The 20601-nt window shown below is 30.8% G+C and overlaps 7 protein-coding genes across 10 annotated transcripts; 2 read left to right on the top strand and 5 right to left on the bottom strand.

Annotated features, from left to right (window-relative positions):
* Nucleotides 1–7: 7 nt before the first annotated feature.
* Nucleotides 8–3644, bottom strand: LOC128884257 (uncharacterized). Its single transcript, XM_054137512.1, has 2 exons — nt 521–3644; nt 8–456 (listed from the first exon to the last, which is right to left on the bottom strand). The coding sequence occupies exon 1, from the start codon at nt 3642–3644 to the stop codon at nt 2244–2246; it is 1401 nt and encodes a 466-aa protein (XP_053993487.1). The 3' UTR covers nt 8–456; nt 521–2243.
* A 1361-nt stretch (nt 3645–5005) lies between these two features.
* On the bottom strand, nt 5006–8131 carry LOC128884277 (glutamine--fructose-6-phosphate aminotransferase [isomerizing]-like). Its single transcript, XM_054137552.1, has 12 exons — nt 7691–8131; nt 7595–7635; nt 7472–7523; nt 7181–7312; nt 6941–7117; nt 6334–6824; nt 6074–6269; nt 5953–5992; nt 5806–5860; nt 5622–5744; nt 5251–5535; nt 5006–5191 (listed from the first exon to the last, which is right to left on the bottom strand). Exons 1-12 carry the CDS (start codon nt 7988–7990, stop codon nt 5137–5139), a joined length of 1947 nt encoding a protein of 648 aa, XP_053993527.1. The 5' UTR covers nt 7991–8131; the 3' UTR covers nt 5006–5136.
* Nucleotides 8131–9368, top strand: LOC128884278 (ADP-ribosylation factor-related protein 1-like). 2 transcript variants are annotated; one of them, XM_054137553.1, is made up of 2 exons: nt 8131–8228; nt 8283–9368. In XM_054137553.1, exon 2 carries the CDS (start codon nt 8517–8519, stop codon nt 9366–9368), a length of 852 nt encoding a protein of 283 aa, XP_053993528.1. In that variant the 5' UTR covers nt 8131–8228; nt 8283–8516. The 2 variants fall into 2 exon arrangements, with proteins under 2 accessions (XP_053993528.1, XP_053993529.1); XM_054137554.1 differs by lacking the exon at nt 8131–8228 and having other exon boundaries at nt 8337–8489; nt 8530–9368.
* A 121-nt stretch (nt 9369–9489) lies between these two features.
* Nucleotides 9490–14324, bottom strand: LOC128884275 (U4/U6.U5 tri-snRNP-associated protein 1-like). Its single transcript, XM_054137551.1, has 14 exons — nt 14154–14324; nt 13997–14093; nt 13682–13927; nt 13383–13568; nt 13197–13291; nt 13097–13129; nt 11163–12994; nt 10863–10934; nt 10604–10797; nt 10347–10537; nt 10167–10281; nt 9977–10095; nt 9781–9877; nt 9490–9723 (listed from the first exon to the last, which is right to left on the bottom strand). The coding sequence occupies exons 7-14, from the start codon at nt 12212–12214 to the stop codon at nt 9611–9613; spliced, it is 1953 nt and encodes a 650-aa protein (XP_053993526.1). The 5' UTR covers nt 12215–12994; nt 13097–13129; nt 13197–13291; nt 13383–13568; nt 13682–13927; nt 13997–14093; nt 14154–14324; the 3' UTR covers nt 9490–9610.
* A 299-nt stretch (nt 14325–14623) lies between these two features.
* On the bottom strand, nt 14624–16446 carry LOC128883883 (uncharacterized). Of its 2 annotated transcripts, XM_054136736.1 has the most exons (9): nt 16248–16446; nt 16176–16199; nt 16071–16103; nt 15773–15903; nt 15454–15691; nt 15308–15384; nt 15166–15247; nt 14988–15122; nt 14624–14936 (listed from the first exon to the last, which is right to left on the bottom strand). In XM_054136736.1, the coding sequence occupies exons 1-9, from the start codon at nt 16306–16308 to the stop codon at nt 14800–14802; spliced, it is 918 nt and encodes a 305-aa protein (XP_053992711.1). In that variant the 5' UTR covers nt 16309–16446; the 3' UTR covers nt 14624–14799. The 2 variants fall into 2 exon arrangements, with proteins under 2 accessions (XP_053992711.1, XP_053992710.1); XM_054136735.1 differs by having other exon boundaries at nt 14625–14936; nt 16176–16446.
* Nucleotides 16447–16607: 161 nt separating this feature from the next.
* On the top strand, nt 16608–17298 carry LOC128884245 (40S ribosomal protein S26-like). Its single transcript, XM_054137497.1, has 2 exons — nt 16608–16837; nt 16905–17298. Exons 1-2 carry the CDS (start codon nt 16657–16659, stop codon nt 17072–17074), a joined length of 351 nt encoding a protein of 116 aa, XP_053993472.1. The 5' UTR covers nt 16608–16656; the 3' UTR covers nt 17075–17298.
* On the bottom strand, nt 17089–20225 carry LOC128884244 (serine/threonine-protein kinase tousled-like 1-B). 2 transcript variants are annotated; one of them, XM_054137494.1, is made up of 13 exons: nt 19837–20215; nt 19637–19736; nt 19439–19553; nt 19009–19368; nt 18871–18930; nt 18726–18812; nt 18576–18674; nt 18375–18515; nt 18160–18311; nt 17901–18012; nt 17707–17838; nt 17436–17618; nt 17089–17385 (listed from the first exon to the last, which is right to left on the bottom strand). In XM_054137494.1, the coding sequence occupies exons 1-13, from the start codon at nt 20096–20098 to the stop codon at nt 17257–17259; spliced, it is 1932 nt and encodes a 643-aa protein (XP_053993469.1). In that variant the 5' UTR covers nt 20099–20215; the 3' UTR covers nt 17089–17256. The 2 variants fall into 2 exon arrangements, with proteins under 2 accessions (XP_053993469.1, XP_053993471.1); XM_054137496.1 differs by lacking the exons at nt 17089–17385; nt 17436–17618 and having other exon boundaries at nt 17894–18012; nt 19837–20225.
* Nucleotides 20226–20601: the final 376 nt, after the last annotated feature.

The raw sequence follows: 20601 nt of genomic DNA, 5'->3' as shown, positions 1-20601 counted from the left end.
TCTACTGTAGAATTTTTACTGTTGTTTCGTAATTGTAATAGTGACCATAATCACAATAGGAAGAATTCCTGTTGCAATTATTCGAAAATTAATTTTTTTTATTAGTTATTATAATAAGGTAAAATAATTAACGAATTAAAAAATGTTAAACTAACATAGCTGTTAAAAGACTTTTTTCTCGATACCACCATGCCTCAAAATCTGCTAGATCAATGTAACCTTTTGACCCAGAGTCAAGTATTTGAAATATCATTGTGAGTTTTTCGTCATTGATACATAGATTCAAGGTTTTACAGCTTGCAGAAAGTTCTTCTTGTGAAAGTTTTCCGTCTCCATCCGTATCTAATTCCTTAAATTTCGTATGAAGTTCACGAAAAACCACCTCGGATGATTGTTGTAATTTGGAATCCCTGAAAACATTACGGAATTCTCCGGATGTATCCCCTCTATCATCTACTGAAGTTTGATAAAAAAGCATTAATTTTCTCATTTGTAACGCACATCGTATTCCTAAAATTACATTAATTAAACCACTCGTTGTTAAAATAATTCCGGGAAGCCATTCAACAATTCCCGGATGATGATCCACAGCTAATATGCCTGTTATTATTTGTAAACAACCACGCCCAATATTTAATCGAACAATGGGAGCTAATTGCTGTAATATGGAATTAATTTGAAGACCTGGAACGTATCGCGCACATTCAAGACTTAAGCACACCATGGCAAATAACACTTGGTAAAGTTTTATAATAGCGGTTATAAAACGAAAGGAGAACACATATCCAACAGCACCAAAAAAACCTCCCCACATGACACCAAAACTAGCAAGACTCACACATAAGCTAAGAATCCATGGGGAACTACGCATACTATTTTTAATCTTCACTCCTCTTTCTTTAAAACGTTTAAGTGATTCAACGGCAATATCTTCGCTAAATAATTTAGCGATACCAGCCAGACCCTTTTTTTTTATCATTTTTTTAGCCTTAGTAGATTTTTTCTCTTTCTTGACTTTTTCTTCCGTATCCGAGTAACTATGCGACCGAAGGAGAGATTTTTTCTGTAATTCCTCCTCAATTATGGGATTGTTCAAAGTTATATCAGGGCAATAAGTAACAGCATCGCTATCACTACATACTTCACTACTTGATGAAACGACTGGGTCAGCTGGCTCTATGTTTGTTTGCGTCTTTTTTTTTTTTTCCATTTTTTTTAACGACATGATGCGCGGTACACCACACGTTGAATTTTTTAATGACCTAACAAAAAAAAATAGATGGTTCCCGTTTATTTCCTTTAAACCATTACATTGTACGTGTTATTGTCAACCCGTTTCACTGGTGACTGTACCTACAAAGCTGACTATAAAACTGTTACGGGAATTCGTTCACTCGACAAAGACTTCAGTACGCTATGTTGCCCTACTTGAATGAACTATTCTTTTTTGAAACAACTTTTGTTTAAGCACGATTAACATTGTTGTGTCCATTGTAAACGAATGACCTTTAAGTATCTTCTTATTACTATGTTATAATAGATTCAGCAAACACTCCTTTCATTTTATTTTATCACCAAAATTTTTTTAGCTGAATTTGTTGTCCTTTATACCGTAACACAACGATTTTTTTTTCCTAGTATCAACCCAATCGCGCATGAATGCTGCCTTTTTTTAAAAACATATTTGGCAATTCGAACGCTTGTGTTTTTACTACAAGTTAATTTTCTTTAACAAAAACACATTTCATTTCCATTTTGTTTATTTCATATTTCAAGAAAACGTTCAAACGCAAATATTTTACTTAGTTCGAATCATCAAATTATTTTTGTACGGATAGTACGTTCATACGGAAGCCCGTCTCATAAAAACACAAATTCGGGGTTCATCTTTAAAAAAACTGTGTGTTTAACACAAAAGGCCACTAATTAATCACCACTCGCAGATTCCGTGACCAAGAAAAAGTGACATGTAAATTTACATATGTTTAATAATTTTTTTTAAATGCTATGACCACTAATTTTTTTATTAAATACTTTATGTGCGATTGTATACCAATTATTTAAAGAAAAAAAAATTGGCTAGCATTACTAATTTTAACGAAAAAAAATACTGTTAGTTTTTTTTATCTTGAGATAAAAAAATAATTTTTTTTTCTTTAAATGAAGCACAATACACATTTTCTTGAAAATTAATACTTTATAAAATTAGAAAAAAACAACAAGTTTTGATTTATTTTAAATTTTTAAAATAATGAATACAAGTAGAAAAATTTAGAACTTGATAACATTTTATCAGGAAACAAATGGCGTGTTGTTTTGGGTGGAAAAAGTGCAGTTGATAAGCCAGCCTTAAGAACATTTTCCTTTGATATGATAGATGCAGATTTAACTGAATTTTTATTAAACAAAACATTATACCAGTGATCAATGTCTTTAAAAGAAAAACTAGTGGGTGAATTGTTTTCTAACATTTCTAGTAAAGGTGTTCTCAAATTATCTGATGAAGGTACTTTTGACGTTTTTTCTATAGACATTTGGATGGATTCTGTACTTTGTTTTGTTAAAAGTGTGTTAGTATTTTGATTTAATAAAGACGACACGGATTCATCTATTCGGGAAGTGAAAAAGATATTAAATTTGGATCGGTGCTCAGATGTAAAGAAATTTAAATTGTTTTGTACTAAATGCTTAAGTAACCTGCTGAAATTTTGTTTTTCGAAAACAGAAATCTGCTGAAAATATTTTTTATATTTAAGTGTTTGATAACGTTGGTCTAATGACCAATCAATAGAAGTGGGGTTTAACAATGTATTGAATCGTTTGAAATTAGGACAGTCTGGAAAATAGTAACAAGAACTCTTATTATGATTACATTTAGAGAAAATGCCCCATTTTTTAGTACTCGAAATCGGACATGTCATGAAATCAGGATTGCATTTTGAACATTTGAACGTTTTTGATGAGTTAATGAATTCACTTGAATTATCCGTTACAAAGAATGATTGATCCGATGGATTGAACACATGATTCTCATCTTGAATAGCATGTGATGAAAAAGAAGGTTCTTTAGAAGATAATGTTGACGTGATGTGACTCGTTTTCCATGGAACCACACGAATTGTTGTATCTGTTTCATATTTGACTAAAACAGCAGGAATGACTTCTAAACGTAATGCTAACGCAACCTGAAACCTATGGTGGCCATCTAGAATGACTCCTGTGTTATGATCCACAATAATGGGATAATCATATGCCATTGTTTGAATTGTTTTAAAGAAAACTTCAAGATACCGTTCATAAGAACATTGCTCATGAGGTTTAAGCCATATAACCGGAACTAAATGCACAATGGTACTGGCATCAGTTTCTGAAAAACAGGAAGAAATGTTGTCGACAGGAGTGCACGATTCGTAACAAGAATAACGCTGATGGTTTGGTTTTAATGAAGGGTGAATATTGACTGAAAAAGGTAATGATACACTATGCGCTGAAGAACTTATAGAAAACGGTGTTAAACAAGAAAAACATGAGGTATACAAATTCTTATGACGAGACATTGTTCGAGCAATGGTACACGTTTCCTGATTTCCGAAGGATTTCGACGTTGTATTTTCTGTCGTAGCCGTTGCCGTTGAGTCGGCCATACTTTTTACTTTAAAGAAATTCAATACCCACGTACACAAATTGTTTTTTTAAAGTTGTCGATCAAATCCTTGGTTTTTTTGTTCTACAGAAAACAAAAAAAAGGATACAGCAATTGAACAATATTTTGAATAAACTTCAAAAATGAAACAAGCACAAAGTTTAAGGACGAGAAAAAATTGAACGGAAGAAAATAATAAGTTTTTTACAATTTTAGAAGTAGAGAAACATATAAAGGGCATTCAAAACATGAATGAGGTTAGTGATAACTGTCAAGTCCTACTTGTGAATACACTGCACTTAAGGGAACATAAAAATTAAGGAAAGAGAGAGGAAAAGTGAAAGAGGAGAACGAAAAAAAATCGATTGATTCTTAACAAACAGATAGCTGAAATAGCAAAAATCCAACATATCAACAATAAGACTGTGAAAACCGAATTACTTTATTAAGAAAAAAGAAATATTGCAATTCAAGTTTTTTGCGCTGATGTCTTTTTTTAATTTAGTAAAAAGTTGAAACCCTGTTTCTGTTGTTCGAATTGAATTGTTAAAAGAAGAAAAGAAAAAAAACGTTATTTTAAAAAAATAAACAAGATCTAAACCATACTATTCCATTTGATGTTTATACGAGAATTTGGACTTATACAAAAAAAACATTGCCATTCACGTTGCCCGTTGGTTATTTTGTTTTGGAGATTTTAAAAAAGGAAAAGAATTTTGAAATTTTTTTTAGTCGTGATCTATTGAAATCAATAAAGAAGAATGATGATTTTATAAAACAAAAAATATTTTGAAATGGATTTTAATTTCTTTTGTATAAAAAAAAAAAATTGGCTTTGTTTTTTACTTTAAGAAAAAATAAAAAATGTATTTATTTTTTCCCCGAATTCTCTTTAACAAGTCTTGAAATGTTTTTTTCCGTTAAATTCGTTCAGTAGAGATGTTCAATTGGATGCCCTTTTTTTTTTTTAAAAGTTCTCGCTATATGGAAAACTTCATGTGATTTCTGTTTTTTTACTAAAAACTCTACAAATCAGAATTAAGAAACTCTTATAATTAGTGTTTGCTAATAAAAATTATAAACTCATTTGATGTATTTAAAATTCCACAAAATTTGTACACTACATTTGTTTTTTTCAGAATTTTTCTATGGAATCATGTTGATTTTTTTACCAACAATGTGTTATCGACCAATTTCTTTTTATAAATTAAAAAAAAAAAAATTGTTTTCTTAATAAAATAATATTTTTTTTACCAATTATTTTTTATTTTTTTTCTAAAAAAGCAGTAACATTTTGAGACGTCCGCTTTAATACGTATTTTGACTCTATAAACGAATTTTTTGTTTAAATGCATCTCATGGTAAGAAAAGTCCAGAAAAACATCAACTCAACTAATTTTTTGTTTGTTAAAAGAAGTTTTTAAAAATGGTGATTTAAAGACGTTTAATTTGTATTAAAAAAGGTAATAAAACTAAGCGTCACTTTAAACAATTTATGACACAGTCACTGTTTTTGCGAGACTTCGTGGTTTATCTGGATTAATCCCTCTACATAATATGAAAAGAGATTTTCTTTATAGAATAAAGGAAATGAAAAAACACATCACCTCGAAATAGCTAAATAATAAGCTAAAGTTTGAAGACAAACGACGGCTAATAGAGGTGAAAAAATATCATTGGAAGGTACAAAAAGATGAGTATCCACGTTGGTATTCAAAACTTTATCCACTTCAATTATAACAATAACGTAGGCTCTTCTAGCTTTTAATTGCTCTGCAGTACTTTCCAAAAAACTCATTTCCGATTCCCCTGTACAAATGAGGATCACCGGACTTTTTGCGTGACCATCTATTAAAGCTAAAGGACCATGTTTCAGGCTTGCTAAAGAAAATCTAACACGAAAATAAAATGCAACATTTTTTGAACCTTGTTATTTAGACAGATGGATTTTTCTTTTATTACAAAAACAGCTTCGTACCCTTCAGCGTGAATATAAGATATTTCCTTAATTTTTAAAGCACCTTCTAATGCTATAGGGTAACCTACGTTTTTTCCTAACACGAATATATTTTGGCAATGTTTTAAAGTGTCCGCTAATATTCTGAAACAGTCCCCAATAAAAACATTGTGTTGAAAGAAAAAGTCAAAATTTTTTTTTTCACTTGAATGGACGGTGATCTTTTAAAAGTACTTTAATAGATAAGGGTAAACGGCATACTAGAAGAAATAAAACACAAGGAAAAAGCGTTAAATGTTTTTTGTATGTCAATATGCCACGTGAATTCTTCTCTAAAATGTGTGACTCTTACAAGATCGCATCATAGTCTGGCACTTTTCGGAAGATATATTCTAAAAACGAATTAAAAAAAAAAAATAATATACATGCCAAAATTTGTTGGATTTGAGTAAAACATATGTTACAACTCATACATGACGTTGGGCCCACCAGACCGCAATAAGAGACAATACAATCACTTGAGATAGAAACACTTTTGTAGATGCGACGGCCACTTCTCTACCAGCGTTGAGGTAAACACCACACTTGGTTAAACGCGCTAGTTGACTCCCGACGCCATTAACCACGGAAAAACATGGAACGGAAAGATTCGCAGCCATACGAAACACGCTAGAAAAAAAGAATTGTTAGAAAAGTTTTCATTTCAAAAAAAATAAATTTATGAAATCCTTACCGAATGGTATCATGAGTTTCCCCAGATTGGGATAATAAGAGAACACCTGAGGACGACGTCCTCGGAAACCGTTCACTGGTAACTTCAGCAGCGTCCAGTGTTTGTATTGTTTCAAAGCATCCCAGATGATGCATCAACAATTCTCCACACATCCCCGCATAGAATGATGTACCACACCCTGTAATGATTAAATTTTGAATTTTCGATATCACAGTTACACTTTGTTCTAAGCCTCCTAGCTTTACACTGTAACCAACTGGGTGCAGTCTTCCACCGAAATTCAAAGCTCTTTCCACGGTTTCAGGCTGTTCCATAATTTCTTTCAAAGTCCAATGATCATACGGACTTGGTGATAAGGAAAAATTATCAATGGGTACGTCAAATAAATCTTTTTGGGCTGCTAAATTTTGGATCCCATCAATTTTCGCAACACAAATCTCACCATCATCCAACTCAACGAATTGATTTGTATACATGGCTAAAGCGCTTGGCTATGATGAAAAAAACAAGCGAGAGAGATTGAAAAAAAAAAAAAACATTCAACAATGGACACATTTAAAACCGAGTTGACAATTTGACAAACAAAATATTACAATACGCTTCGTACTTCGGACGCCACGAATACTTCGTTTTGACAGCATCCAACAATTAATGGAGAGCCATTACGTGCTAGAATAATCTCTTGATCACACTCTTTTGAAATAATCGCTAGACCCCATGTCCCTTGAAGTAACTCTAACGCTTTACTAGTAGCCTGTAAGACATTTTTCGTTTCGTCTAAAAGCTTATAAAATGAACAGACATTTTTTTGTTATTTTTCGCAAAGGCAACATTTCTGAGCACATACGTAGCTTATTAGATTAACAATGACTTCCGAGTCGGTATCACTTTTAAATGGAATTCCCTTTGCAACTAAATCTTTCTTAATGCTTTGATAATTAATTATTGTTCCATTGTGAACCAAACTTAAACGATTTTTCTAATATATACAGTAGAAAATTGCGAAATCAATTGAAAACAAAACTATTTGTCAGTGGTTCAAAAGTAATTTATTCTTAAATGAAAAAAAATTTTTTTTTTTTTTGTTTTCATGCTGAGATCACAGCTGACTCGAAAGGACATGGAAAATTTGACTTACGTAATCAGTGTGTGGATGTGCATTCGTGTTTGTTTTAGCTCCATGCGTTGCCCTTTTTTTGTTGAAGAAAAAATTTTCAAATATAAAATTCATACAAAACACAATCCAGAAAGTTCAACTTACCAGCGAGTATGTGCAATCCCCATATGATGGTTTGCTGGATTCTTAAAGAAATGAAAAAAATAAGAATGAATTTTTTCAAAATATTTTGTAACATACGTCTTTAAGATGTCGTGAAAGAATGTCAATACAATCACTCGTTGTGCCACAACTAGCGAATTTAGCCGTACATAACTCGTTGGATTCAGATAAAGTGGATAAACCACAGGAATCGTAACCTCGGTTTTGAAGAATTTTCAATCCGTTTAATAAAACTTCTTGAGCATTTTTAGAGCCTATATATCCGACAATTCCGCAACATTTGGCCATTGTCGTATGTCCATGATGTTTTTTGTGCGTATTATATAATCCGTAAGCCCCACAAGCTGTTATAAAGCTGCTTATTTTAAAAAGAGACATTTTAGTAAACGTAAGATTTTGTGAATATTTTTTATGACAAGAAGAATGTAGTGAATAAAAAATTCATGCAAAGCATGTTAAAAACCCATTGATCCTTTTAAACAAAACACTGTTCGAGTAATCCAAAACTTACGCACTACTCAAAACAAACATTTATTAAAATCGTTTTTACGAAAAAAACGTAATCCACACCGTTTTTTTTTGTCTGTTAGGGAAAATTAAAAAATAAACATAATAGGTTTGAGAAAACTTAAAACCTGTTTCTTTTTCACAAAACTATTGCATGCTGTAGACTTTGTTCAATGCGAATTCGATGCTTGGTTCTGTAAAAAATATTAAAACCTGTGTGATACATATTTTTAAACGAAGAGTTTTCCCATTCCTAAATTTTTTAAGAAGCACATAAAACAATCTGTGTGACAGATGATTTTTTGATGACGCTAGCATTGAAAGAGTGAAATCACTATTACTTTATGAAGAAAATGTTTAAAAGATTTATGTAATAAAAAAAAAAAGAATACTTGCAATGTTTTCGTTAGTGTCAGGTTTTTGGAAATGGATGACATATAAAGAGGAGTTACGTTTTTTAATTATTGGACTTGATAATTCTGGGAAAACTACAACATTTGAGGCGATTAAGAATCTTTATCCATCAAGAGAAACAAAAGTTCCCGTAGACCGAATTACCCCAACGTATGGTTTAAATTTATGTACCATTTCTATAGATAAAATGTTTGTTGGAATTTTTTGGGATTTAGGAGGTCAAATTATGTTACGATCTTTATGGGAGAATTATTATAGTGAATGTGATGGTATTATTTTTGTTTTGGATAGTACAGATATTCACCGAATGCGAGAAGTTTCGAATACCATGGAATATGTTTTAAACCATCCTGCATTATGTGATCGTTCAGTACCAGTTATCATTTTAGCTAATAAGCAAGATTTAAAAACAGTAACACTAACAATAGATCAACTGATAGAAATGTTAGGTCTTCAAAATGCATTAAAACAAGCTCAAATTTTCAATTTTCAACAAGATATTCATTCAGGAATGCCGAATAATCGATTTGTAACAAAAAAAGAATTTTCATATAATGATGAATGGACTCTTTCGACATCAGCTTGTCCAACAGTCGACACGAATCTTAAACGTGTGACGTCTAAAGTATTATCAACAAAATTATCTCGCGCCCCTTCATCCACAAATACATTAACCTACGATATGTATCCAGAACCACTTCAAGTAGAAGACACATTTGCACGTATAGTTTGCGTTACTGGTTGTTCCGCTCTTCAAGGTCTTTATATCAAAGATGCATTAAGCATTTTAATTGAAGAAGCAAAAATACAAAGAACCAAAGTCGCCTTATATTAATTTTTAATCCTCTTCGCTTAACGACGCGTAACAACAGTACACCGAACGTTGATTTAACTCCATGCTACAAAATAATCTACAAAATATGCAATGTTAACAGGACTTTTTCTTTATGTATTAAAATGAATAAAAGTGTTTTTAAATACATCAAACGGGATAAAATTGAGCCCATATAGTAAGACAACACTCATCTATAATAACATTCAACAAAAAAAAAGGTTTCTTCTATCTTTTTCTCTTAATTATGTCTTTCGAGATAAAACAATGTGAGCTTGGCCCGTTTTTTGTTGTTTGCGTAATGCACGCATTGTTAATAATTGAGATGGATTGGATAAGACACCTTTCATTTTTTTCTCTAATCATATTAAAAAGGAAATGAGTTTTATTAAAAAAAAAAAAACGAAATTCTTACCTATTTCCATTTTTTTCAAGAATTTTTCACGCTTTTTTTTTCCTGGACCTTTACCATGAAATACCCATGATATGTATCGAAAAGCTTCTTTAGGCGTCTATCAGCAGAAAGTAATTTGAAGCCGAACAAAAATAATGTTGAATTACATTCAGCTTTAATGAAGTCGTTTGGAATGCAATCTTATGAAAAACCTTACCATAACACGACCATATTCATCTTTATATTCTAGTTTTATATCATTGGGATTAGTACTCATATGAAGTAAAACATTTTCATTTTTTTTTCGTTTTCGGTGCATATCTTGTTCTAAATCCCCTAATAAAAATCCAAAAAAACAAATTAACTATTTTTTTCACCAATTGTTTCATTCATCACTTTTTCGTTACCTCGAGATTTCAAAAAATTTAACGCTGACACTAGACCTCCATCCAAAACTTCCTCGACTAAAACATTTTGGACTATAGCTTTGTCTTTTTCGCTAATGTCGTTTTGCATGCCAATCTATAATAGCACAAGATAATTAGAAAAATTGTTCTTTATCTCCATTTGGTAAAAGTGTTACTAACATGTGAAACATCGCTCGAATGATCTTTTTCATCCATTTTACAAGTTGACAATTCTGGTGAAAGAGGGTCTTCTTGATACATTGCTGGGAGATGACAAGGACTTGTGGATTCTTTTTTGAAAGATGCCATTTTCTCAAAAGGTGTTTCGAGTGTACGACAAAATTCAGTAATATCGGAGTACTCAACTTTGCCTTTTCATTCAACGAAAAAATGAAAATGCATATTACAGTTGTTTTTGTCATTAAAAATTTGGGTACCTTCTTGTTGCATGGTAACTTCCCCTTCTTGGTCTTCGCTCTTAAAATCCCTTTGTTTTTTCTCACATTGTTTTACGTTTTCAAAAACCGAATGCGCGGGGTCTCGCGTGCGACACGATTGAGATGCCGATAATTTTTTGCATGCCTTCGTTTGGTTTGTCATTTCAATTGTTTGACTAAGTTTGGGTAGCTGTCTAAAAAAGCAATCGACTTTTGTATTTCTAGAATGAGCATTTCTCCAATCATTTGCATAAAGTACCTTGATAATTGTGCATAAAGAAAAGTGTTTTCTAGATCGACATCATCTGAACCAAGAACTATAGGTAAATTTCTGACAAAACATCATACTATTCTAGTTACTATGAAATAACAAAATCAATCATAAGCATTAACCATTTTAAAATGATAAACACATTAGAAAACCACATTTCTATTTTTTAAAATGAAATGTTGAACGTATTTCCTATTTAAAACAATTAATTCGAAAAAAAAAATCTTTTACTTTAACGATTCACTTGTAAGAAATTAAAATTGATATAATGTAGAAAAGTTAGCGTACTTTGTATTGCGAAGCAAGGGAGATAAAAAGGTAGCCTCAGTATCTTCTTGTGCTTCCTCTTTTGTTAGCATGGTATGTTTTCTTCTTTTCCGCTTCATCATTTTCAGCAAACATTCATTTCTTTGGGCTAGAATCGATTTTGTATGAGATTTCTGAGATTGAAGTTGATATTGTGCCACTTCTTGTTCATTCATAAAATCTCGTTGAATACTTGTCTTGGATTCAAGGGAAATATAAGGCCGATCTTCTTTAACACATTGTTTTGTTTCAGATATTTCAGATAATTTAGGGTAGCTTTCTGTTACATTTTTTTTGAAGGAAGAAGATGAAGAAAGTCCTCCATCCGTTTCACCCCATTCATCGTACAAGGATAAAATACCATTTGAATTCTTCATTGAACTCACTTGATCTTCATGATCCGTTGTATTGGAATCGATAGGATTATATAATCGATTTCGACAATTTAGTTTTTTTCTTTCGTCTCGTAAAATGTTTTCATTTTGTAAAAATCCATTCCCAGCTTCCAATTGTCCTTTAGAATTAAGTAATTTAGAGTCTTCTAATGTTAAAACAATATCACACCCAGGTTTCAAATTATGAAACGAAGATATATTGTGAGCGATTCGTAAATCCATATAATTCGCATCTTCATCTTTGTGAGCACCACTTTCATTTTTATCGTCTTCTTCTTCCTCTGTTAAATTTAACAATAATCCTTTTTTACTTTTTTTCTGAGCATCCAGCGCTCTCGAACGTGAAATCCAATTCAGTAAATTCAAATCCTCTTCATTTCCTAACTGAGTGTGCGCTCCTTCTTTTAACAACTTTTCTCTTACTTTGAAACCAATACCGTCATCATCGTTTGCTTCCTCTTCAACACTAGTCGCAACAGTATCTTGAACATGAATTTTAGGAGATTTTTCTAGACGTAAAGGTGCTAAACCAAGTTTTTTTCGAAGCTTGTTCGTTTCATCTATAGAACATGACAATTGTACACTACATTCTTCCTCTTCTTCTGAAACAACTCCAGTCGATATGACTTTTTTCATCATTTAATTTTTTTTAAAAAATAAAACAAGGATACAAAACGTTGTAACACTTTTCTTTTCAGAAAGTGTTAAGAAAAACTGTCCCCCATTTCTGAACTATTTAACATATCAGTCATTTTCATGTTCTGACATCACTTATTCAAAAACCTTCGTGAAAAATGACTAACGTTCAAGATCCTTTCCACAAATGTCTTGATAGATGTAAATTGTTCCTTATAGAAATTTTTCATTTTTAACTTGAATTATTGCAAATTGTGGCTCTAGGGTAAAGCATGCTAGGTTATGCTTTATAACTTGTTGTGGTGACAACACATGACTTATTTATGACAGGAGTTTTTCTCCTTAAATATAAAATAAATTAATTAAAAAAACGTTTTCAACAACACTATCAATTTCAATTCACGGCTTTCGCAAGATTTTCTCTTCAATTTTTTATTTAATTATTGCTATTTCAGACATACATGTAGAGACTTCTACCCTGTCACTATGAATTCACTAGCATGTTTTTTAAACAATTTTTGGTAAATCTATTCTATACACTCAGTAAAACAATTTAAAATTATAAGTAGACTTTGTTTTATAAGCTACTCTTTAATTAACTTTTCAAAGCGTTTCTTTTTTAGTTATCTGGCAAATATTAATGTTGACCGTGCCATTTAAATACTTTTTAAATAAACATTAAAAAGGAATTTATTCACATCGTCCGAGAAGACTAGTATCAATACCATTTCCATAAACTCCATGACCGCGATTTTTAGCGTACTCGTCTAAAGGAGCATCAGTCTGAAACACAAAGGTGAATTTTTTTCTATACTCAGGAAGAATTTTCACATTTTTATCATAAAGTGGGCATTGTTGTAGAAGTGAAATCATACAATCCCGTACTTTGGTCTTAAAAGTTTCAACGGTATCATTTTCCTAAAATGAGTGAACCATTCGTTAAAAAGAAAATGAAAAACTTGTTCAAGATCTAGAAACGGTTTACCTCTGGTAAAATAGGATTTCCAAACGCTACGTACACAGTTCCTTTATCGGGAAGCCAAGAGCCTACTGGCCATAATGACTTGGCATTATGAATAACTGATTCATAAGATTTACACGTTTCATGTTAAACGGATATCATTTTGTCAAAAATTTTTAAAGAAATACAACAATTGATGTATTGATTTACCGAAAGGTAAAATTTCGATATTATTTTTTAAAGCAAATTGAAAAAAACCGTTTTTAAAAAGTTTTAACCGTCCACTGGCTGATCTTGTACCTTCAGGAAATACAACTTGACCTATATTAAGATTTTGTAGTATCTTTGTTTGTGCAAATACTTTTTCAACGGATGCAGGATCAGTTCCCCAACCTCCTGAAGAATTGTTTACAAAAATACTATATAATCTTGTTAATCCCTATTCCATCAACCAGTCATGTTTTCAACTTTTCTTTAAATGCAATTCGAAAACTGTTATGACAAGTTACCTTTTTCCTTAGTAAATTGTATAGGTAAATCACCGGCTAATCGAATAACCCAACCAACAATCGGTAAGGAAAGTAAATCTTTTTTTAAAACATATTTAGTTTCCCAGGGAAAAAAAGATCCACAGCAAATCCAAGGATCGACATTACTTGTGTGATTAACTGTAATAATTGTCTTTGACGTTTTGTAAAACTTAGGTGGGTTGCGAATAACAACTAATTTCCAAAAAGGATTTAACCAAATCAAAACTAAAAAAAAAATATTCACGTCAAGCTTATAATAAAACATGGAATTTTCTTTTCATAAAAAAAGCATACGTAAAGCATTCCAAAAACGGAAAATAACACCGAGCACGACGTAACGTAAACGTAGGTTTGTAAAAAAAATTGGAAATAACACAATAATGGTAAGAATCTATTTCATTATATGTCAAAAAAAATTTTGCTATTTTTTTTAAAAAAAAATTAAATTTACCTGTGAGAACAGGGTTAATAAAGTGGCCAAAGCAATATTAAAAAAAATATAAATAGCAATAAAAATTCTTAAGAAAGACGGAGATTTTTTTTCTTCCATTTTAAATAGTAAAAATTTTTTTTTTAACAACAAAAACTACCAATTTCTCTTCCAAATTTATCACTAGAGTCTTACTTAAAGTATGACATTAAGAAACAAAAAATGTCTTTTTAGTTTTCTTCTTTGAAAAATATATTTTACTTCGTAAAATTTAAAAAAAATTTCTGATCAGGAACAGTTATTCTTTTAGTTAAGAAATCAACTAAATGTAATTCATTTAACATTAATCTAATCTCATTTTTATTACAAATTAAAGTTTCGTTTTTATTCAAAAATTAAGCTGATTTTGTTTACATTAAAAAATTAAGGGTATCTTGATTTTATTAAAAAACCAAACAGATTTGTTTGCCTTGAAAAAAATTTAGGGGTATCTCGATTTTATTAAAAAATCAAACTGGTCTTGTTATCATTAAAAAAAAAAAGCGGGTCCCCTTTTTCTTTAAAAAAAAAAAAACAGGTTGATCTCATTCTATCAAAAGATCAAACGATTCTTATTTTTAACTCCAAATCAGCATTTTTTTAAGATTATTTTAAAAACAATGTATTATTAGTTTTTTTTTTCATTGTTCAATGGTAACTCTTTTTTAGACTCAACTTTATTTTGGGAATTTCTGTAATTTTCTTGAGATTCCAATATATTTTTAAGCAAGTCATGAAGAGATAGAATCGTTCTCACAACACAACCTAATAAAAGAAGTATTGATTTGTTAACGATTTGAAGGAAAAAAAAGGTACCCGCATAAATGGAAAACATGGAATTGGTTAGTTCTGTATCGAACGCTTCAATTAATTCTAGATTGTTATTATCCGACATAAAGTTAAAAATATTTTGTATGTTATTAAAGACTCGGGTATGCATCGGAAATGTACCTAAAATTAATTGAATGAGTCATGTAGAGCATAGCGAAACTACCATTTAACACTTCTTGTAAATACAATGCGATATCGTCTAGTTTTTGCTTTAAACATTTTAAAGCAGAAAGGCGATCTGATATCTGAATAAAAAAAAAGAAAGTTGCCGATTAGTAATTCAACAGTGTATTGATTATTTTAACAGTAAATTTTGAAAATGATAAATGTTCCAAGTCCCGTAATAAATGTTCCACTGCAACTTCTTCCGCTTGAAATTGTGCTATTGATACGATTTAAAAAAGGAATTGTTATAAGTAAGGATGGAAATCTTATAAAAAAGATGACTTACCTACACTTGAGTTAATATGAACAAATGTTTTGCGGAACATTTGATCATTGGAGGGTCTATCGTCTGCCATGTACACTTGAAAAGGTAAGTCATCTTTATCAGTAGCAGGTCGAACGTTCACTAGAAGGTAGAAAGGATGAGGTGTGTAACGACGAAATAATTCATTAATTTCAAGATCGGATGCTTTTATTTGGCTACCAGTTGAGTACCAACCAATAATTTTTTCTTTTTTATTAATCTAGAAAGCAGTATTAAAAAAACAAGTTTTTGACGTGAATTTTTTAATACAATACACTTGTCTATAAATGAATTGTAGTACTTTTGAGAACATGGATGCCATTGATTCCAAAAAATTATGATCCAAATACCATAAAGTCGTGTCACGTAAATCTTCTTCAAAAGGAACTGCAAAAGAACTTGTGGCATGTGTTTTACCATCGATGGATTCTCCTATAGATAGAAAAAGATAGAATTTTCCAATTTCGTATTATTGTACAATCGAATCAGAATTGTATCTAAAATAATGCCTATTGCTCAGCTTTTGATTGTCCTTATAATTGACACAGTTTTTTTAAGGTTAAAAGCTAATTTGCTAAATTTAAAAAAGATGTACTTACCAAGTATAACGCCCACAACTCGTTTCTTATTATCTGAAAAAAAAGGTTCGTTGTTTCAAGTTTGATTCATGAAAAAAAATGGTTTAGGTACTAGAAAAAAACCACCTTTTGCAATGCGGTTATAATGATCTACAATAGATAATGTGACGGTTGGATGGACAGCTAAAAACTCCATACTAAAACGGTGAATCCCTTTTTCGAATTGACGAAAACATGGTTTTACTACAACACTTGTCATTAGTGAGTCTGTTGTTGTCCTCTTCTTGTTTTTTATTTAGCACTTGAATAGAAATAGTACAATTTCTTTTTTTCTTTAGTATTCAATATCACACAAACTACTTTTTATTATTGTTTGTTCTGGTGAAATTCAATAACATTGTTCATACTTGTGTCATAAATTAAAATTATCTGTTGTCACATAAGAATTTTTTAAGGTTCTTTACTTTTTGGTATAACACACTTCGAGGAAAGACATGCAGACGCAATGCTCTGACCCATTCGGGCCATCCTTGATTTACATGTTTTTTTTCTCTCATTTAATTGGGTTTTTTTTTTTTATAAAGCGTATTACATAAAAAAAACGAGAATGCCTAAGAAGCGAAGAAATGCAGGACGATCTAAACATGGTCGTGGACGTGTTGTTAATGTTCGCTGTACAAATTGCGGTGGATGTTGCCCTAAAGATAAGGCAGTAAAACGCTTCAATGTACGTAATATTGTCGATGGATCGTCTCGTAAGGATATTAGCGAGGCGTCAGTTTATAAGAGTAAGTCATTGATACGATACCATTTTTGTGATTTATTTCTTAACGTTTAAATATTTTTTTTATCAAGGTTATAATCTACCAAAATTATATATTAAACAGCATTACTGCATTTCTTGCGCTCTTCATTCACGTATTGTTCGTTCTCGTGCTCGAACGGATCGCAAACTTAGACGTGTTCGTAGTACAGCGGCTTCCGTTCTTAACAACGCAAATCAAGAAAATATGAATCATGCTTAAATAATATTTATTGCATCTAAATGTGGTCAAAATGCATTTGGCTTTATTTATTTTGGAGACGTATAAACATTTTATATATTTTTCTTTTAAATCTTTGGTTTCATAAATTAAAAAAAAAAAAAGAAAATTCTTTATTTTAGAAATGGTAGAATTATTAGGCAATTTTTTTTTGGGAAAAAAAACTAACTCGAAAGAAATTCGTAGCTTTTTACTCTTTGTATAGGTGGCATATCAGCAAAGTATGAGTGGTGAAGTGCTTCGTAGGCGGTTAGTCGGGAATTCATTGGCTGAAATATGTCGTTGAGAAACATCTAATGAAAAGGAGATGTAGAAAAAATTGTTAGTCCACTCTAGAAATTACTTTGCACTGATTTGATACACTGTTTGTATAGTCATTAAAATAGAGTCCTCCGTGTACCATATCAATATATAGAGACATTGCACGTTCAACAAACCCGTCATTGAAAGAACGGAGTATATTGGAAAAAGGTCTTCGTTGATAAAGCATTTCGAAAAAAACAATACCAGCGGACCACACATCAAACTAAAAGGCAATAATTTTATATAGATAAGTAGAATTTTTTAAAAACTCATGCATATTAAGAGAAAAATAGGTCATTAAGAAAACTTACACGACCATCAAAACGACTTTCGCTTTTTGTAAATACAGCATAAAGATGCTCAGGAGGCATATACCACAGTGTCCCTATAAAATTGACACTTTTTTCCATATTTAATTTAGCGAGTCCACCGTCATTCATACTCTTGTTGAAGAACAAAGAAACAAATAAAAAAAAATAAAAAAAAAAATTACAACACCGTTTACGTGATGAAGACCAAAGTCGGAAATTTTAATTTGATTATTGTGAAGCAAAATATTAGAAGGTTTTATATCAAAATGAACAACGTAAGCATTTTTATGAATATAATGTAAACCCCTAACACGCCATTCAAACACCATAAAGACTTTGAATTCCAGAGAATTTTTTTGTTTTATATAAATGTAACAAAATAAGTTGTAACGACAACTAACTTGTTTCCGTGGTTCTATCAATTTTTTGAAAATTTCGCAAATTTCAACTTACAATAGTAATTGATACATCCATTGTTTAGCTAGGTTTTCCGTTAAAGGACCGTTTTTTTGAAGGTAATCATATAATGTTCCTCCGTTGCATAAATCTAAAATAAAAACAAACGTTGTTTGAGACACATCAAAACATCTTTGCATTTCAACGACCTACACCAAAATACAAATCATATTAAAAGGGTTGTGAGCATAGATAGTATTTTTATTGCTCACATGAGGATGTTTTAAATTTTTTTGTAAGGTAGCTTCTTGATAAGTTGATAATAAAATGAAATTTTTATCTTGAGCACTTGATTTCATATCTATATTTATTATTTTAATTGCTTGCACTTGAAATGTTTTTGTATCAAAACACTTGAAAAAAGAATAGACACATTAAACTACTTTTCGTCCAATCTTGAACAAGTCTAGTACCTTCCATACTTCAGCAAAAGCTCCTTGCCCTAACAAATTTAATAAACAGACTTCGTAAGCCGATGTTAAGAAAGGAAAAGTGTTATAAACGGAGATTTCCTAGACCACAAACATTTTATATTGTATAGTCTTTTACCAATTTGCGTGTACCTCGTTTCGTATATGTTGGCATTGATTTAAAATATAACTTTGCATGACTATTGATTTTCTTATTTTCTCTACTAGAATATGATATTTCTATACCAAGGTTTATTAAAAAAATTGAAAAGGAAATTTTAATGTTATTGTTATTTACATGTTTTAAATGATCGTGACATTCGTCATGAGATTTTTCCAGCTCATTTTGTAGGGCCGCCTAAAAGAAGTGAATGCGTTGTGAATAATAAAGTTAAGCGAAATCAAGATAAAAACAAAAAAAAAAGATTTAAGCTACCAGATGACTTGTACACTTTTCCATTTGACTTAAATTAGTTAAACTTGGAGATTCACATATATAAGGAATAGCATTCACTGCAATTTGAATAGCTTCATGAAAATTCCATGGTTTGTAAAAACGTTTAATCGGTTCACCAAAAAATTTAGAAAAATTTTTTGGCGGCCATACAGACGGTTTTTTCAGTTGAATTGTTTCTCCCGAACGTAAAATACTATGAAACAAACGTGGTTCTCGATTTCGTATATAAAGAGATGCAAGGTGAAAATTGGAATTAAAATTAGATAAAACGTTGCAGCGATTCAAATATCTTTCATGCTCCGCAGATTGAATCGCTTGACTAGCAACCCAGTGTTGCAACTAACTCACACAAGTTAAGAAAAATTCAAAAGATATTTGACAACCGAAATTTGTTAGCATAGAATATTACCTTTTTAACACCCGTATTCAATTTTTTTTTTTCTCGAGTTAGCAGATGATTTAATTGGAAAACTTGATTAACAATTGCAGACATCGTGTTATTAACTCGCGAAATTGTGTCATCGCTATAAAAAGTAAAAGAAATCTTTATAAATTTTTTTTTTTTTCTTTTCGGTTTTTTTAAGAAAGTGAAAAATACTAAACTTACTTATAACCGACTATTTTGTTGATAGGGTCATTATCTGTAGAATTTAGATGCATACAATTTTTTTCTGCATCATGGACTTGTAGCTTTAAATTGGTTAGATCTACACATTTTGTAATAAAGATAATAATCATAATCATTATCATCTTAATATATATCATCTCATTTTTTTAAAAGGAAGATTTCATTGAATCCTATATTACTTTCGTTTAGCGATACGAGACGTTCAGTTGACAAATTGAAGGTTATAAGACGAAACTCATTGCCTGAATCATATACCTCTTGAACTCTAGGATCTTGGCTAAATAATATAGTCCCGCAACGTAAATCAAAAGGGAGTTTTGATAAATCATCTTTGGGACCTTCGATAAATCTTAAGCTTAATGTATTCAACCTGTCTGTATATCCTTGTTTAAGCAATTCTTCATATGTAGGTAACAATTTACTATCAATTGAATTATTCATGGTACTTTTAAAAAATGATTTTGAAATGTATGGATTTGTAGAAAAAAATAATTCTACATACAAAAATGATAAAATCTTCAAAAATTGACCATTAGGTAACGTACAGCTCTCTAATCTGTTTTTTATTATGTTCCCTTATAAATAGCCTAGTTTTCCTCTAATTATTGTGTTGCATTTAAAAATTTGGTGTCAGTCCAAATCAAATATAAAATCTATCAACTTATCTTCGTTAATTTCAAGTAAAAAAGTTGAGTTATTTTCTAATCTCAAGTAAACTTTAATGTTCAATCTCTCAGATTCACGTAAAGTACGATGCAAGTGGAAATAGTTTGACATTTTAATAATGCACCACCTTGATTCTTTTCAAACTTCTTAAAGTTAGGAATTCTTTATGAAAAATGCATTTCATGATATTGAAAACGGAGCGAACAAAGGTTGTTGGTACAAAATTTTGTGAGGGTTCAAACACAGAAGCTCACCTAACGACTTTAAGAGGAAAATCG

The sequence above is a fragment of the Hylaeus volcanicus genome, unplaced genomic scaffold (assembly GCF_026283585.1).
Source record: "Hylaeus volcanicus isolate JK05 unplaced genomic scaffold, UHH_iyHylVolc1.0_haploid 12237, whole genome shotgun sequence".
Lineage (NCBI taxonomy): Eukaryota > Metazoa > Arthropoda > Insecta > Hymenoptera > Colletidae > Hylaeus > Hylaeus volcanicus.
This window is presented reverse-complemented; position numbering and strand designations above follow the sequence as displayed.